This window comes from Podarcis muralis, chromosome 13, assembly GCF_964188315.1.
Source record: "Podarcis muralis chromosome 13, rPodMur119.hap1.1, whole genome shotgun sequence".
In the NCBI taxonomy this organism is placed as follows: domain Eukaryota; kingdom Metazoa; phylum Chordata; class Lepidosauria; order Squamata; family Lacertidae; genus Podarcis; species Podarcis muralis.
This window is the reverse complement of record NC_135667.1, coordinates 6155707-6174559: the sequence shown is the minus strand read 5'-3', so window position 1 is coordinate 6174559 and position 18853 is coordinate 6155707. Positions and strand designations below refer to the sequence as shown.

At 48.7% G+C, this 18853-nt stretch overlaps 2 protein-coding genes across 2 annotated transcripts; both read right to left on the bottom strand.

Annotated features, from left to right (window-relative positions):
- Positions 1-577: 577 nt before the first annotated feature.
- Positions 578-6388, bottom strand: MDP1 (magnesium dependent phosphatase 1). Its single transcript, XM_028716541.2, has 6 exons — positions 6069-6388; positions 5068-5128; positions 3181-3291; positions 1927-2034; positions 992-1077; positions 578-760 (listed from the first exon to the last, which is right to left on the bottom strand). The coding sequence occupies exons 1-6, from the start codon at positions 6103-6105 to the stop codon at positions 681-683; spliced, it is 483 nt and encodes a 160-aa protein (XP_028572374.2). The 5' UTR covers positions 6106-6388; the 3' UTR covers positions 578-680.
- A 2952-nt stretch (positions 6389-9340) lies between these two features.
- Positions 9341-18626, bottom strand: NEDD8 (NEDD8 ubiquitin like modifier). Its single transcript, XM_028703384.2, has 4 exons — positions 18170-18626; positions 13566-13613; positions 12413-12495; positions 9341-9868 (listed from the first exon to the last, which is right to left on the bottom strand). The coding sequence occupies exons 1-4, from the start codon at positions 18185-18187 to the stop codon at positions 9778-9780; spliced, it is 240 nt and encodes a 79-aa protein (XP_028559217.1). The 5' UTR covers positions 18188-18626; the 3' UTR covers positions 9341-9777.
- Between the last annotated feature and the right edge of the window lie 227 nt (positions 18627-18853).

Here is an 18853-nt window from a genome sequence, read left to right as displayed (position 1 = left end):
ACCTTTACCTTTTTATGTATGCATGCTCAAAGTAGTCTTTGTAGTTAACAGGATTTCTTCTGATCCGACTTTGTCCCACGTGGGGTTTTTTGAAACGCTCAGAGGAAATCTGATCGGTTCTTACGGACACTGTGTAAAATGTCCTTTTGTGAATAAAACGACCTGGGCTGAGGGGTGGAGAGGGTTTATTATCATTATTATTGGCACCTCTCCCCAGAGTCTTGCTGGCCAAGCCTCGTGTGTACAGTGGTACCTCAGGTTACATACGCTTCAGGTTAGAGACTCCGCTAACCTAGAAATAGTACCTTCAGGTTAAGAACTTTGCTTCAGGATGAGAACAGAAATCGGGCTCCGGCGGTACAGCAGCAGCGGGAGGCCCCATTAGCTAAAGTGGTGCTTCAGGTTAAGAACAGTTTCAGGTTAAGAACAGACCTCCGGAATGAATTAAGTACTTAACTCAAGGTACCACTGTATTTTATTAATCAAAGTCCAATCCTTTGCTTTGGGAACGCTACAGCAAGGTGCCTATCAGGTAAGTCCAGGCTGTTAACACGCGTGTAAAAAGATGCGCGGCAGGGAAACACGTAGAGGGTTTATTGCACGGGGTCAAAATCCCGCCCCCGCCAGCACACTCCACACATGACGAGAGAGGTCCGGTTTGCGTCAGCCGCAGGCGGCACTCAGGAGCGAGCGAAGGCTTCTAGGCCCTGTTTCAGGAGGGACAGGTTCATGCCATTGGGGACGAGGATACATGTGACTCCTACGTGGAAGCGAAATAGGGGGGAAATAGATTGCACATATCCCTGCCCCCCCCTTCATAGGAAGGTGACATTCAGAGTCAGCCTTGGGGTCCGCTTAGCTCCGGCTTGTCTCCACTGACCTACAGCAGCTCCCAAGAGTGAGGCGGGCGCCCCCTTTGCCCCACAGACAGCAGCCTCCGCCGCCTAGGGGCGAGGGGGTCACATGCAGCGGGCACATTTCTCCCCGTTACCTAATTTGCTGACGTCGTAAATGTTGCGGCTTTCGTCGTCGAAGAAGAGCATCTGTGAAAAGGGAACCCCGGTTTGTTGAGACAACCTGAGGAGGAGCAAGCGAGGGGGAGAATTAGAACTCGTCGTCCCGTTGCTCCCATAGAACAGCCTTGCCAATGGCGTGCCAACCGTCAGTGGTGTCCAAACTTTTTTCACAGGGGGCCAGATTTGATGAAGTGAAGGGCCGTGAGGGCAGAACAAAGGGCCAACCAAAGTCGTTAACCTTTTTTTTAATGATTGAAGTTGGTGAGCTTTTTTTTAGGATTTTACCCCAGGAAATAAACTACAAAACAGGGGCCGGATTAAACCGTACTACCAAAATGATTAGGGTTTTAAATGACAATTCTAGGTTATATTTTAGTGATCAAGATTTAATATATATTTTTAACTGCCACTATACAGTGGTACCTCAGGTTACATATGCTTCAGGTTAAAGACTCCACTAACCCAGAAATAGTACCTCGGGTTAAGAACTTTGCTTCAGGATGAGAACAGAAATCGTGCTTCGGCAGCGCGGCAGCAGCAGGAGGCCCCGTTAGCTAAAGTGGTGCTTCAGGTTAAGAACAGTTTCAGGATAAGAACGGACCTCCGGAACGAATTAAGTACTTAACCCGAGGTACCACTGTATCTGAACTGTCTCTGTTATACCCAATTGCAATTCAATGTATTCCTGTTGTGTTTTATGTGTATTTTCCTGATATTGTAAGTGAGCCAGAACTGGACTGTAATAATAAAAAAATTCAAATAAACCAACCAGCGGGCAGGATTAGGCCCAAGAAACGGACAGAACTTGGGGGACATCACTGTGAGGGCGTACAAAGAGCCAATGGCTTGTCCAGGCTCCTCTTTTCACAGCCACCTGCCCCCAACCAACGCAATGTAGGTCTTCCCTTACTTCTGAAAGTGGGTGACTTTGCTGCCCGGGTAGATCTCTGCGTAGCGGATGAAGCGGTTCAGGCTGAAGAGATCCAACAGCTGATTAGCCCCTCGGATCTCACCTGTCCTAGGAAGAGAGAGGGAGGGGTGGAGAGATTCATATTTGAGATCGCTTATAAGTCTTGTTTATTAAATAATACCCCTTGCAGACGACCGCAGTGCCTGGAGACGGGCAGTCAAGTTGTGCATCCGTAGCAGGGACCTGAGGAGAAATGACTGCTGGGAGGAGAACGGAGAGAAGAAATACAGTGGTACCTTGGGTTACATACACTTCAGGTTACAAACTCTGCTAACCCAGAAATAGTACCTTGGGTTAAGAACTTTGCTTCAGGATGAGAACAGAAATTGTGCTCTGGCGGCGTGGCGGCAACAGGAGGCCCCATTAGCTAAAGTGGTGCTTCAGGTTAAGAACAGTTTCAGGTTAAGAACAGACCTCCGGAATGAATTAAGCACTTAACCCGAGGTACCACTGTACCACGATGCAACCGGATGCCTTACTCTGCCCCAGCTGCAACAAAACATGTCTCTCCCGTATCGTCTCTGCAGCAACAGCAGGCAACATCTTGACCTCACCCCCAAAGGCGCATTCTTCAATCGTCTCCCATCGTCAAACAAGGTTAAATTTGTAAGCTCAGGGATTTTTCTCAGCCAGAACTCAAGTCCCAGCACCTCTCAGGTCGGTGCCACTGCCGTTGTAAGAGAGGCGTTCACGGTGAGTTCCTCTTTCTTCTAGGAAAATAGCACCGCAATCCGAAGATCGCAGGGCAGTTCGCAACACGGAAGCGCAAAAGGAGAACACAAAATGCAAAGTGAAATCAAGGACAAGAAAGAAAAGCAAGCCAGTAAACTGTCCCACAGACACATTTGAAAAGACTTCATAGGGACTAGTCACACAGCGGAACTTTAGCACGGAACTTTAAGTTGGTCGGCAAGCAGCAAACATGGTGTGGATGTCCCTGTTGACATGGAGTCTAATAATAATAATAATAATAATAATAATAATAATAATAATAATAATAATAATTTATTATTTATACCCCGCCCATCTGGCTGAGTTCCCCAGCCACTCTGGGCAGCTCCCAATCAAATGTTAAAAACAGTTAAATATGTTAAATATTAAAAACTTCCCTAAACAGGGCTGCCAAGCCAAGTAAACCAGAATAAATGGAGGCGGTTTGGGGCCTGCAGGGATGGGCGCAGGATCTGGACTCACCGTGAGGCAGCCGCCATAGGGATCCCCTCTGCTTGCAGCTGCTCCAGCACAGCCGGCACCTCGGGGTACAGATTTATGGGTCGCCCGTTGCGGTCTTGTATTGAGCCATCGCTGAGGGGAACATTGACAAAAGAGTTGTGAGGTTTGTGGCCTTTAAAACAGAAAATAAAGTGTGGGGATGGTATATGTGTTTTTAACATGGCAGGCAGAAATCCAACAGATACAGTTTCCCCCAGGACACAAAGGAGAGCTTCACCTGTTGGCTTCCTGCCTGCTGCATGGCGTTTAGGGGCACAGAGTCCTATAAGCATAAAACAAACATCAGGGTCTCCTCCCCATGTGGGGGGAAGAAACAGCTCCCCAAAAGGCCCTTTGTATTGTGCATTAGTGACAATTTGTGCTCATGATGGTTTCAGAGAAGTTAGACACAGAACTCCCGTTTGACATTGTTTTGGGGTTTGGACACCCCAATTGGCACATGCCCCGTAACCTGCTGATGAAATCCTGCATCTTCTTAATAATAATAATAATAATAATAATAATAATAATAATAATAATTTATTATATGTACCCCACCCATCTGGCTGAGTTTCCCCAGTCACTCTGGGCGGCTTCCACAAAGACCCAAAAAACACTAAGATGTCACACATTAAAAGCTTCCCTGAAGAGGGCTGCCTTAAGATGTCTTCTGAATGTCAGGTAGTTGTTTATCGCTTTGACATCTGATGGGAGGGCGTTCCACAGGGCGGGCACCGCCACCGAGAAGGCCCTCTGCCTGGTTCCCTGTAGCTTTGCTTCTCGCAGTGAGGGAACCGCCAGAAGGCCCTCTGCGCTGGACCTCAGTGTCTGGGCTGAACGATGGGGGTGGAGACGCTCCTTCAGGTATACTGGGCTGAGGCCGTTTAGGGCTTTAAAGGTCAGCACCAACACTTTGAATTGTGCTCGGAAACGTACTGGGAGCCAATGTAGGTCTTTCAAGACCGGTGTTATGTGGTCTCGGCAGCCGCTCCCAGTCACCAGTCTAGCTGCCGCATTCTGGATTAGTTGTAGTTCCTGGGTCACCTTCAAAGGTAGCCCCATGTAGAGTGCATGACAGTAGTCCAAGCGGGAGATAACTAGAGCATGTACCACTCTGGCAACACAGTCTGCGGGCAGGGAGGGTCTCATCCTGCGTACCAGATGGAGCTGATAAACAGCTGCCCTGGACACAGAATTGACCCACGCCTCCATGAACAGCTGTGAGTCCAGAATGACTCCCAGGCTGTGCACCTGGTCCTTCAGGGGCACAGGTACTCCATTCAGGACCAGGGAGATATAAACAACGTTCTAGTTTATGTATTTATTTTGCCCCGCTTTCGTTGCGTTACAGCACAACAGTTGCCCATGTGGATGACAAAGACATGGTAACCTTAGGGAAGAATCGCATCAGGGAATCAAATAAGCGGTACAATGTGTGCGGATCGCCCAGTATAAATCCATCACTATTTATTTCATAAAATTTGTAAAAATTGATTGTAAAAAAACCAACAACCAACCCCTCAAAGAGGTTTGCGAAAAAGATAAAACAATGCAATTCAAGAAGAATTAACAATAATAATTTAAGACTTTTGAGAAATGAAAATGAACCAAAAACAGATTAAAAGCCACATTAGTGTGAGTCAATGGCAGGCATAGGCAAACTCGGCCCTCCAGATGTTTTGGGACTACAACTCCCATCATCCCTAGCTAACAGGACCAGTGGTCAGGGATGATGGGAATTGTAGTCCCGAGTTTGCCTATGCCTGGTTAATGAGATGCTGCAGAAAAACACTACCAGTCCTATAAACACTCCATATTATTATTATTGTTTATTAAATTTGTATTCCACCCTTCATCTAAAGATCTCACCTGCTTTTCTGGAAGGGGGGGTCCACGTGGGTGTCTACCCAGAAGGGCCACAGGGTGTAATCTGTAAGAGAGAGATCAGTTGACCTTGAATTCCCCTAACCCCCAAAACATAAGCATAAAATTTCATGTTTTTCGCCTGCTTCACTCATTCCCATTCTTCCCAAATTGTCTCTTTTTACTACACAGATTCTGCTTGTTGAAGGCAGAATCTATGGGGGGTGGGATCTTCGGCCCAAGGGCCAGACAACCTTCTGATTCCTTTATTATTTTATTCACATAATATACATTCTTTACAACAAACAACTCCAAAATAAACAGACAACTCCAAAATAAAATCATGTAACAGAACCACAAGTCTCATGTTTTCATTTACACTGATCTACTCTCTGATATTTCTTGCTGCTTTCTGCTTTCCTTACAGAATCTTTATAAAAATTTAAATCTCTTAAATCCTATACCAATCTTTAACTATTTCCATTAATCCCTTCACCTCCTCCCCCACAGCCCACCCGTGTGCGATCTTCTTTACCAACAATTATTTTTGTTATTGTTGCGTTATTCACTTTATTTGTTATTCCATCCTTAGTATATTATTATCCTATCTCCTTGCGCCTTTTAAACTTTTGCATATTAATTTTTAAGCTCCGAGGGCCGGACAACTTTCTGGGGGCCACATGTGCAAAGCGGGCAGAGGCAGAAATGGATGGGGCAACGAGTGTGCGAATTTTACCTTTGTAGAGTGAGCTAGTTTCTACATTCTCACCCCAACACCCCCTGGCTATCCCTTCATCTAGGCAACTACCAGAGTTGAAGGACACATTACCAGGCAGAAATACTCCAGGAGGTTATGAAGCAAGAGTATAGAATTATCGAGTTGGAAGGGACCCCAGCGGTCATCTAGTCCAACCCCGTGCAAGGAAGGAAAGTTCTGCCCAAGGTGACACACACACACACACACACACACACAGGATGAGCCCCAAAGCAACGACGGAGCAACTTACCCAAGTCAAACACAACCAGCGACGGCCGTTTGCTCATCTCCTTTCTATTTCCAGGAAGCAAAAACAGGAAAAGTAGGGGTCGCACTCTAGGGAAAAAAGAGACTTTTGCTCCTCTCTTTTTTTAAAAAAAGGAGGCAATCAGGGGCCGGCGGAGCTGCGAATCAGGCCCCCGCTTTCTTCCTGCGAGGAGCAACGGGAGCTGCAGAATCCGGCCCTCCAGGAACTAGCAGATCGGCGGCGGCGGCGGCGGATGAATGACAGGCTGCCTGTCACCCGGGCGCTTCCTCTTTCACTTGATCGCCGAGGAGCCACGTGCTGCTGCTGCTGCGGAAATTCCGGATGCAAACAGCGGCTGCGAGAGCGTTCCAGGGCCGGCCCCGGGTTAACCCCTTCAGTACCGGGGGGTTGTGGCGAGGGCAGGAGATTGCCAACACAGCAGGGCTTTTCCCCCTTTTATATTTAAAAAAGGATGGGCTGTGATTGTTGCAGGAATTGGCAGCGAGGGAAAGGCGAGGGTGGTAGATTTTTGTCATGCTTACGATCATATTTCCTTCTTTTGTTAATGATGCTTCTTTAAATGCGTATGTTATATTTGACTTCATTTAGCCATGTTTCTTTTTTTCCTTTTGAAATGTTAAAGATTTGTTTTTGTTCCAAACATGTCTTCTGTAGTTGACCTCCTTTGTAATGTTTTATTTTGAAATCCTTTAAGGTAATATTTTAGTTTTCTGTTAATTATGTTGCTTTGGCTGTATACTCTATATTTGATTTTCTTCAGAAATGTTTGATTCTGGATTGTTTTATTGAAGTTTTAATAATATGCTGTAAGCTGCTTTGGGATTTTTTCTTAAAAATATAAAGCGGTATAGACATGAAATAAGTAATAATTTTGCGCACGCTTTGAATAAAATTCTGATTGCAGCTGCTCTTTAAAGGATTATTATTTCGGTGCAATATATAAAATGTTAATTTGGGCTCTGTATAAATATATATTCAAAACTTGGGCACCTCTTTAAACAAAATGTAAATTTGGGTTTTATTTTGGGCACCTCTAAATATTTTTTTCTAATTCAGGCACCTCTTTAAATAATGCGACAATGATCTTTCTGTTGGGATTAAAGGGGACAGAGCAGAATATCAGAAGTGATTTAAGAATTTTTTTACTGCAGGTTTTATATTTGGCTTTCAAGCTGTTTTTAGGACATCATAAACTGCCGGAGCTGTTTTCTTCAAAACATAGAAGTTTGCCTTAAAACCACCTAAATAAATACATCTGTGGCATCCAGATTTGCTAGATACAGTGTTAAGAAGAGCTCTGTCTCAGAAAGTCATCCAGAGCTATGAACCTCAGATGTCAGAGGAAGAGTGGGGCAGACCTATTTAGGATTGTACAGGACCAGTCAACCCAGCTGATTTCTGGGAACAAGCTGTGACATCTTCCATGTGGCATCTCCTGTGTTTAAGACACAAGGAAAGTGTTTTGAGGAAACAGGGTGCAGTTTGGCGCAGCCTATGGCAGGGAGCGGAGGGACGCAGGTGGCGCTGTGGGTTAAACCACAGAGCCTAGGACTTGCCGATCAGAAGGTCGGTGGTTCGAATCTCCGCGACTGGGTGAGCTCCCGTTGCTCGGTCCCAGCTCCTGCCAACCAAGCAGTTCGAAAGCACGTCAAAGTGCAAGTAGATAAATAGGTACCACTCCAGCAGGTAGCTAAACGGCATTTCCGTGCGCTGCTCTGGTTCGCCAGAAGCGGCTTAGTCCTGCTGGCCACATGACCCGAAAGCTGTACGCCGGCTCCCTCGGCCAATAAAGCGAGATGAGTGCCACAACCCGAGTCGGTCACGACTGGACCTAACAGTCAGGGGTCCCTTTACCTTTACCTATGGCAGGGAGCGCCAACGTGGTGCTGTCTGGATGTTGGACTCCCAACTCTCATGCGCCCAGGCAGAACGGCCAATGGCCAGGGATGATGGGAGTTGTAGTTCAACACCCAGAGGCAATGCCATTGGCTACCCCTGGGTCGACATCAAGTCACACAGCAAGGATCTGCAGTCAAGCTCCCTGGCGCCAGCGCTTTCTCTCATCCCAATAAGGCAAAAACCTTCACAAACCCCAGAAATTTCACGACATGAAATGAACATTTGGGGAGCTCACTCTCCTTCCAACATCGTCCTTTTGTATAAATGATGTAGTGGGGGAACGTCCTGATGTATACACGGACAGGCAGTGCACGTGTGAAGAGATGTAAAAAGAGGCTGTTGCGGAAGGATTTTGCTAGGAGAATCCGCTTACTCAGACTGTACAAGGAATGTTTGCACAGGAAAGCTCCGCCACGAGTTAGAGAGAGGTAGCAGAAACTCTTCCCGCCGAGTCAGGCATCCAGCTCTGTTAACAGAGCCCTGCTTTCCGTCTGAAATTTAATTTCTACGCCTGTGTAAAGCCGAGGCGAAGGAATGTCTCTCTATAAGCCTGTGTTAATACTTAATAGCCCGGCAGACTCCACATTTATTTGGCCCGCTGTGGTTCTGACCCAATAAAAGCCGCCTTAAATATTGCAATGGGAGGGGTTAACTGAAGAAAATCCACTACTGTCATGGTTCCTGCCGCAAAAAAATCTGGGAACAGCAGCTCTGTTAGCCCTTGTTTCCCTATGCATACATATACAGTGGTACCTCGGGTTAAGTACTTACTTCGTTCCAGAGGTCCGTTCTTAACCTGAAACTGTTCTTAACCTGAAGCACAACTTTAGCTAATGGGGCCTCCCACTGCCAGAGCACGATTTCTGTTCTCAACTTGAAGCAAAGTTCTTAACCTGAAGCACTATTCCTGGGTTAGCGGAGTCTGTAACCTGAAGCGTATGTAACCCGAAGTACCACTGTACAAACATACACGCTATAGCAGGGGTCAGCAAACTTTTTCAGCAGGGGGCCGGTCCACTGTCCCTCAGACCTTGTGGGGGGCCACACTATATATTTTGAAAAATAATAATGAACGAATTCCTATGCCCCACAAATAACCCAGAGATGCATTTTAAATAAGAGCACACATTCTACTCATGTAAAAACATGCTGATTCCCGGACCATCTGCAGGCCGGATTGAGAAGGCGATTGGGCCGGATCCGGCCCCCGGGCCTTAGTTTGCCTACCCATGTGCTATAGATCCCAAAGGAAATGCCTTTTGAGCCACTTTTGACTTGAGGATCCCGAATACCCTAGTGAGAAAGGCACATCGTAAGCAGAGTCGAACACAGTCACGAGCCTGCAACTCGAGAAACCACGTGAAACACCTTTATTTAACATTCAGCCATTTCAACTGCGGGAAGGGGGAGTGGGCAGGGAGAAGGACATTTGAACGAGAGGAGGCAAAACACAGCCAACGAGCATAGGCAACACTTGAGAAGTCGCCGGGGTGGAAATGCATGAGGATCGGGGCCGGCGGGATGCGGGATCCCCCAGGAAGGCAACAAACCATGGACTCCCCCCCCCCCAATGCCCCTGCTAAATGGCACCTCCCTCAAATGACAGCTTGCGGAAGATCTCCGGAGTGGTGGGCGGCAGCGGCGGCCATTTTCTTCCTGGATCCGGGAGGAAGAAAGGGTTTGGGAGAGTAACTATGCGCAGCCTGGCGGTGTCCCACACGCAAACGGCAGATCTGTCCTTTGTGGGGAGGGGGGGAGGGAGAGGGGGACGTGCTGAGGGACGGGTGCGCCATCATCGCAGGCCTCCCCCTCGTAGCGCCAAGACCAAATGGAGCACAGAGCCGCCCTGGATCTTGTAGTCGGCGGCCGTTTTCTCGTCGTTCCTGGGAAGAGGAGAAGGCAGGAGTAGTTAGAGCGCCCAGGGCCAAGCTGGAGTCCTACAAATGTTTTGGACTACAACTCCCATAAGCCCCAGGGGCTGGGGCTCTAGACTGGCATGTAATACAGCACGACACATTATGGCTGTCACTTCCCAAGCAGCAGTACAGTGGTACCTTGGTTTAAGAACAGCTTAGTTTATGAACAACTTGGATTAAGAACGCTGCAAACCCGGAAGTAGGTGTTTCGGTTTGTGAACTTTGCTTTGGAATAAGAACATGTTTCGCTTCCTGTTGAGTGTGTTCCATTTGTAAATTGAGTCCCCCACTGCTATGGGAAAGCACGCCCTGGTTTAAGAACGCTTTGGTTTAAGAACGGACTTCCAGAACGGATTAAGTTCGTAAACCAAGGTACCATTGTAATAATAATAATATTTTTACCCTGCTCATACCCCAACAGTAAGATATCGTTGAAGAAAGCAAATGGGCTTGGCCCATAATAATGCTATTTCATTCGTTATTAACTGAGGCAAACATTTTTGGACAAGATAATTTCCTTTCCCAGCGTTCCCCTACAACAGACTTGCCAAATCTCTGGAGGGCTCCAGATTTGCAAAGGCTGGGATAAGGTCTCCACGGATGTATTGTGTAGTCGAGCAACCGGCCACAGAATACACCCAGGTACATTGCAACTGTCCTCCTGAGGTGGCCAGGGGTGCTTGTAATTTCCAGAGACGTAATCTGGAGACAATGCGGGATTTGACATCTTTCCACAGGGCCTGCAAGACGGAGCTGTTCCGCCAGGCCTTTGGGCAGGATGCAGTTTGACTTACTTTCCTTTGTATAAAACAAGCCCAAAGGTGGCCCTCAACTCACCCACAGGTCCTTGTAGGATCAGTGTAAAAAGTTGGTCCTGGCAGGTATTAACCACTCTCAACTCCAACCCGATAACTGCCACCTGCCCAGATTTTAACTTGTCTGAATTAATTTTAAGATGTATTTTAATTACAGTGGTACCTCAGGTTACAGACGCTTCAGGTTACAGACTCCGCTAACCCAGAAATATTACCTCGGGTTAAGAACTTTGCTTCAGGATGAGAACAGAAATTGTGCTCCGGCGGCGCGGCGGCAGCAGGAGGCCCCTGTAGCTAAAGTGGTGCTTCAGGTTAAGAACAGTTTCAGGTTAAGAACAGACCTCCGGAACGAATTAAGTTCTTAACCTGAGGTACCACTGTAATTGATGTCTGTTTTTATGCATATTGTGGTGTTTTTATGATGTTAGCCGCTCTGAGCCTGGTCTCGGCCGGGATGCAAATAAACTATTATTATTATTATTATTAATCTTGTCTCTCTCCCACTGATATATGGAACGTGTTTGGCAGGGACGTGAAGAAGGGCTTTTGCAGAATCGTAAAGTTGGAATGGACCTCAAGGGTCATCTAGTCTGACCCCCTGCAGTGCAGGAATTTCAAGTGAAGTGGCCGGTCCCAAACTTTGGAACGTCCTGCTGAAGGAAGCACTCTTCCTGATGACCCTCTTCTAGTAGGGAAAACCCTTTTCATTTAAAGCAGGTGTTTGGCTAACTTGACCTCAACTGCTTCCTTCTGCTGCTATCGTGTTTAAATATGCCTTTTGAATGAAATTATGTTTCTAAACTGGCTTTTTTCTCTCTGCTCTTAGCCCCTCATGCTCATATGGCATTCTTGCAATATTGCTTTAAAATATATATATATACATCTAATATATAAAATATTGCAGCTGTTATTGTCGCTATCTAGATTTGGGGGTGTTTTTTCACGGAAAGGCAGCACAGAAATGCCAGTGGGCCAGATCGTTATCTCCTCCACCCCTCGTGGGGCCACCACCTGCCAATCACCTGATGCCACAATAGCATCAGGTGACTTTTCTGTCGCACGCTAGCCTTGTAAAATGCTTTGCGAAGCGCTCTGCAACGTTTTGAAAGGGGCTGACAAATCATCTGGGTCTTGCATCTTTCCGCCTGGAAGACAGAGCTGTTCAGCCTGGCCTTTGGTTTGGACTCAGTCTGACCCTTACGTTTCCCTCCCCTTATGGTTTTGATTTATGGGCTACTATTGAAATGAGGCTGCATTTTAAATGGTATTTTAATCTGTATTTTAATAAACTGGTTTTTGTTTGTCTCCCCGCCCCATTTTATTGTAATTTTATTGGTGTTAGCCGCCCTGAGCCCGGCTCTGGCTGGGGTATAAATGTTTATTATTATTATTATTATTATTATTATTATTATTATTATTATTATTATTGCCATGCCTTTCCAAAGCGCTGCAGCACTTTGCCCTGCGTTTTCCAAGCTTGCAACCCCTGCCACGGCTAAGCCAGGTTTTCACCAGCCCCATACCTGTAGGGCCGGGTGCTGTGGCTTGGCCTGATGAGACCCGAGGACCACCGCCCTATAAAACAATTATCCCACAATGCACTAGGGCAGCCTCTGCTTCCACCCTAGCAGCACTACAAGAGCCAGGCTTTCCCCACAATACACTGGGAAGCAGCCACCGCTGCCGGTGGACTCACATCTGCTTGCCGCTGTAGATGAGTCGCTGTTGTTGTGGCGGGATTCCCTCTTTTTCTTCCACTCGCTCCTTTATTCTCTCCACCTGGGGGGAAGGAGGGCAGAGAGAGAGGAGAACAGAAATGGGTCACAGTCTATCCAGAGCAGTTTTTAGCTGCAACCTCACATCAACACTAGTGGGCAAGGCTGACGGAGGGAAAACTCATTTCCCGGGGGGGGGGGGGGGACAGCCTGCTTGACTCTTTCAATCCGTTTCGCTGTCACAAAGGGCAACATCTGAACATATGGGCCTCCCCACCCTTGCATAGCTGTCAACATTTCCCTTTTTCAAGGGAAATTCCCTTATTCTGAATAGGACTCCTCGCAAGAAAAGGGAAAAGTTGACAGCCATGTCCTTGTGGCCTCTGCCCCAAAAGCTCCTGAATGTGGCCCAGAAGGATCTGATGAACCTCTCAAATGTTTCTCACATGGGACCAATGGGACTGGGAGGCGGATGGGCATTGTGGTTCAGTTGCGCTGATGAAGGAGATGTCACGCTTGCCCAGAAAAAGCCCTGGCTGCCCTTTCAAGAGGACGGAGGGACGCCCTTGGGAAACATGTCTTATTGCCCACTTTCTGAGGGCAAGAGGGCAGAGGAGGAATAGCTCCACCACCTGGCCAGACTGATAACAGGCCACGCCTGGGTGGGTGGGGGCCAGAAGAAAGAGGACATGGGTACCAACTGACCAACCCCCTTTCCCTCCACAATTGGATCGATCCATTCATCTTCAGAGTATAATTTACGTACCACTTAATGCCACAGTTTCTAAGTGGTGTACAGCGGGGATATAGCATACATCGCAAAAAGGAACCCAAGATCGGGGGGGGGGGGCGGCACTTAAAATGCCAGTTTCACCAGCACTGGAAGTTCAACAGGGAGTGGGCCTGTTTGATCTCAGCCAGTTCTGCAAAACTGGACTTGAGGAAGAGACATGTTGTTTGCCTTGGTGTGAGGGGCTGGGCAGGACCCACAGTGACGCAAACCAGCCCCACACACCAGGGCAAATAATATGTCTCTCTCCATATGGAAAAACCAAGCGGGTGATCCCCTGGTAGGTGCAGGGCACCGCTATCATCACCACCACCCCGCCCGCCATGTTTGTTTCCCCGAGGTACCTTGTCTGTGGGTTCTATGTCAATCTCAATCTCTTTTCCGGTGAGCGTCTGCAACAAAAGAGAGAGGCCTCAGCCACCAGCAGCCACCCATCTCCCCCACAATGATTCAGCCACCTCTTCAGGCAGTAAGGCTAGAAGACAAGATGTTTTTTCCTCCTGCTGCTCCCAAAGAAAGGTGGGGCTGGGTGCTTTTTGAGAGCTCCCTTCTCATTCTGCATCAGGATTGTAAAGGTAAAGGGACCCCTGACCATTAGGTCCAGTCATAACCGACTCTGGGATTGCGGCACTCATCTCGCTTTATTGGCCGACGGAGCCGGCGTACAGCTTCCGGGTCACGTGGCCAGCATGACTAAGCCGCTTCTGGCGAACCAGAGCAGCGCACAGAAATGCCGTTTACCTTCCCGCCGGAGCGGTACCTATTTATCTACTTGCACTTTGACGTGCTTTCGAACTGCTAGGTTGGCAGGAGCAGGGACCAAGCAACGGGAGCTCACCCCGTCGCGGGGATTCGAACCACTGACCTTCTGATCGGGAAGTCCTAGTTTCTGTGGTTTAACCCACAGCGCCACCCGCGTCCGTAGCTCCCACCATCTCCCCGGACACAATTCATTATAACCTTCCTCTCTCTGATCACGCTCAGAACTGGAGCTTGCGGCTTTCTTCTTCCACTATGAACCAGAGACAGTATCCCAGAACCCCTCACTCCAGCATTCCCGGCTCATTCCATTTCTGCCCTGGGGCAATCCACAACTCAGATTTGAAATGGGAGGCAATCTTTCCACCCATCTCCATTCTGAACACCAGAGGAAATGGGAGACAGGCAGCATCCCAATGCATGTCAAAGCAGTTGGGGGAAATTTAAAACATTGGGTTAAAACCATTTCCCTTTGCACAGCTGCTGGCTCTGAAACCCAGAAGCAAGTCCGGTCAAGTCAACAGAAGACTGTGGCGTTAGCATTTTTCATGAAATGGGATTCCTGGGGTGCGGCCTGATGATCAGCAAGCCTCGAGATTCACACGCAAATCAGGTAGCTCCCCATTTGGCAGCAAGTTTGCCAACAAGGAGGAGAAAGCAAAAGGAAAAAATGCTTAAAGGTAATGCCTAGAACTCCATCTGAACAGAGCACCTCTTCCCGCTTATTCTCTCCCCCCCGACGCAGCAAGAACACCCAAGGAAGCTCTTTTGTGAGTGCCTCTACAACATGAACAACTGTAGGAAAGGTATAAGATGTATGGGCAGTCTTCCACAATCCAGTGTCCTTCAGATGTTTTGAACTACAAGTCCCCTCACCTGTGCTGGCTGGGGCTGGCGGGAGTTGTAGTCCAAAATGTCTAGAGCGCACAAGGTCTGGGGAAGCCTACTCTAGAGCCTTCTGGGTGGTGGCACCCCAGTTCATTGAATTCCCCTGGCACCTTTCCCACCTTTGAAGCAGTCATGCCAAAAAAAGCTTGTCATCTCTGTTCCAGCAGAACTCCTGAGCTCTATTTGATCCCAGTATTAAGTGACAAAATACTTTAAAAATTGTACCTTGGGCAATAGCTCCAAAATTCAATGTTGGGTTTGCAGCTGAAAATGATTTCCTCCAGTTTCACCACTTAGTGGAGCTCTTCAGCACCATCTTTGAGCTGCTCATTAAACTGTGGAGCTGAATACCAAATTCTGGACCAGCACCCACAATTCAATAGTTTATAACCTAGTCTCCGATGGAATCTAAACTTCTGATGGGCTCACTATACTGCTGTCTTTGAAACTGTTGTTTTATTCTAGTCTTTTTTTCCCATTTGTAGGCCAGCTGAGGAAAAAAAGTCTTAAATAATGAATTAAAATGCTATTTAAAAGACAGCCCTGTAAACAATTTATATACCAAATTAGTGTATTTTATTCATAAATACAAAATTTTGGGCAAAGGGATAATTTATTCTGTTTATTCTTGTTTTAAAATATATATTTTTTAAAATCTAAAATTTCCCATTTGCATGAATGCTATATACCAACACATGAAAGGATACCGTATTTTTCGCTCTATAGGACACACTTTTTCCCCTCCAAAAATGAAGGGGAAATGTGTGTGTGTCCTATGGGGCGAATGCAGGCTTTTGCTGAAGCCTGGAGAGCGAGAGGGGTCGGTGCGCACCGACCCCTCTCGCTCTCCAGGCTTCGCGCACGTCTCCGCAAGCAGCAGAAGCCCGCGCTGGGCTCCCGCTGCTTGCGGAGAGTTGCCTGCACGCTGAAGCCTGCGCGTGCTGAGCTCAGCGCGTCCAGGCTTCGCGGACCTCTCCAGAAGCAGCGGGAGCGCTCCCGCTGCTTGCGGAGAGTTGCCTGCGTGCTGAAGCCTGCGCGCACTGAGCTCAGCGCGTCCAGGCTTCGCGGACCTCTCCGCAAGCAGCAGGAGCCAGCACTGGGCTCCCATGGCTTGCAGAGAGCTGCCTGTTTGGGGGCTGGGGGAAAAATATTCCTTCAAAGCAACTACGGAGGAGGGAAGGAAGGGGACCATGGATCCTCCGCTGCTAGAGGCTTCAGCGGATTCCCCCCTCCGTGATTGCTTTGAAGCAGGAAAGTGGGAGGGGGGCAGCTTACACTCGTGTAAGCAGCTCCTCTCCCACTTTCTTCCTTCAAAGCAACTACGGAGGAGGGAAGGAAGGGGACCATGGATCCTCCGCTGCTGGAGGCTTCAGCGGATTCCCCCCTCCGTGATTGCTTTGAAGCAGGAAAGTGGGAGGGGGGCAGCTTACACTCGTGTAAGCAGCTCCTCTCCCACTTTCTTCCTTCAAAGCAACTATGGAGGAGGGAAGGAAGGGGACCATGGATCCTCCGCTGCTGGAGGCTTCAGCGGATTCCCTCCTCCGTGATTGCTTTGAAGCGGCAATGTGGGAGGGAAGCAGCTTACACTCATGTAAGCAGCTCCTCTCCCACTTTCCTGCTTCAAAGCAACTATGGAGGAGAGAAGGAAGGAGACCATGGATCCTCCGCTGCTCACAGCTGCAGCGGATTCCTGCTCCGTGATTGCTGGGAGCTTCTCTGGGCAGGAATTCCCTCAGCTTAAGTGGGGTGGGGGAAGTGTGGCAGGTAGGGGGGTACCTACCTAGACACTGAAGCCACATGTCTCTTAGATGAAAATTGGGAGTGAGCATTGTGTGAAGTGGCTGTGGATCTCCTGCCGCAGAACTGTAGGACTGTATAGAGTTGGGAGGGCCACCCAAGGGTCATCTAGCCCAGCCTCCACACAATGTAGGAATCACAGCTAAAGAACGCCAGGCAGATGGTCCCCCAACCACTGCTTAAAAGCCTCCAGTGGTGGAGACCCCAAACACCTTCCGAGGTCATAGAATTGCAGGGTTGGAAGGGAACCCCAGGAGTCATCTAGTCCAGCCCTGGTGGACAGCGGGTGCAATCCATCCCGTTGCGCAAGACTAAAGATGCTGTGGGAAGCCCCAAAGAGCAAAGAAGCCAAGGCAGCGAGCGGGATGGATCGCGCTTGCTGCCTTGTCTTCTTCTTTAGCTGCACTGGAGAGGTTTAGCTCCTGGCTGGAGAGGTTGCGCGGCTATGGACCCCGTGCGCTGTCTTGGCTTCTTTGCTCTTTGGGGCTTCCCCCGCAGCCCCAAGAAGCTCTGGGAGAAGTGGACAGGCTGCGTGCAGCCTGTCCGTTGCTCTTTGGGGCTGGGGGGGGGGGGATAATATTTTTTTCCTTGATTTCCCCCTCTAAAAACTAGGTGCGTCCTGTGGTCCGGTGCGTCCAATAGAGCGAAAAATACGGTACTTTGAAATATAATAGGAAAATAATGTACTTTAATACAATGTAACAATATAAAAATGCAGTCCAAATAAAATCACAAAACAATACAGTAACAAATTGTCTATTCAGGTCAAAGCCTGATCAAAATCCTTATCTGACCAATAAATAAGAACAAATTTAATCAAAGACCAAATGTGTGTCAACCCAATTGCTGTTCTCTAGTGGTCAAAAGAAAATTATTATGTACAATTTGGTCACTTGGGCATCTCCTAGGGCTTATATATCTGACTATCAGCTCCCCGCTATCATACGAGGATTTTTGATTAGGCTTTGACCCAGAGAGAAAAGTAGGTTACTGTACAAACTTTGCGATTCTCCCCTATTTTGACCTTTTAATATTGCATTAAAGTTGTATTTTTATTCTCCTGTGATGTTTTATCCCGACCCAGCTTAGTTTTGAAGTCTGAAATGACATGGACCAGCCTTTCCATAGCCTGCCTAGGCACCTACGAGGAGGCGAGGGAGTCAGGATCCATGGCAGGCGGAAATTCAGCAGGTGAAGCGATGACCCAGCACAGTGAAAAGACGGGGGGGGGGGAGCTCTACCTGTTTACCTCCTGCCTGCAGGAGGAAGCTGTGGGAGGAGCCTCTCTTTCTGCGCTTGGCCAAGGGAGGAGCCCCACCCGCAACACAACCAGAGCTGGACGGGAGGGGGGGGTGTGCCTGCAGGTACCCCACAATGCACCGCGGCAGGGGCGAGGGGAGCCGCAAAGCTATCCCGTCATGCCCCGGGGCACGAGGAGGTGACCCCCCCCCCGGTCTTCTTCCACCCCTCTCCCCAGTGGGGAACCGCCGAGAGCCTCTCTTACCTTCACTTTGATCAGCATCGTGACCAGCCTCTTCAGTCAGCCGCGCGACCTCTGACCTCGGAAGCAGAACAGGAGCGCTTTTCCCCTCACACTCCCGCGCTCCTTCCGGCTTATCTGACGTCACTTCCGCTTCAGAGTATTTGCCCCCCCCCTCCCTACACACAAAAGGCCTTCCAGTCTTTTTTTGCCTTTCTAGAAAAGGAAACCAGTAAAGACGTTTAGAGGTCGAGACAAAGCGTACGGCGGCGTTGCTCCGTGGTTGAATCCCCGCTTGAATTCACCTCTTCGACACCCCTTTCGCTGACTGACCCGCAGTGCACTATGGGAGATGGAGTCCTTCTCACACAAGTGAACCTTTACGAACTACGTCTCCCGCGCATTTTGTTCCATACTGCCGCAGCAGCCGTCGCCTTAATGGGCGGGACTATAATTCCAGCCTTGCCTAATTGCTCTCCAGCCATTCACTTCTGCTTCCAGCTCCCCGCCTTCAATTCATTCGGACTACATCTCCCGTCAGGCACTGCGGCAGAAACCCATCTCCGCCGTTGCCCCGCCCGCTGGGTGTAGCCGTCTTTTCCCCGCTCTTGATTGGCTCGCGCTAGATTCGCCGTCGCGCGCACGCACGCAGGTGGAGGCAAACGTTTCCCGAGGGCGGTTCCAGGCGCGTTGGTTTGTGGGAGTTGC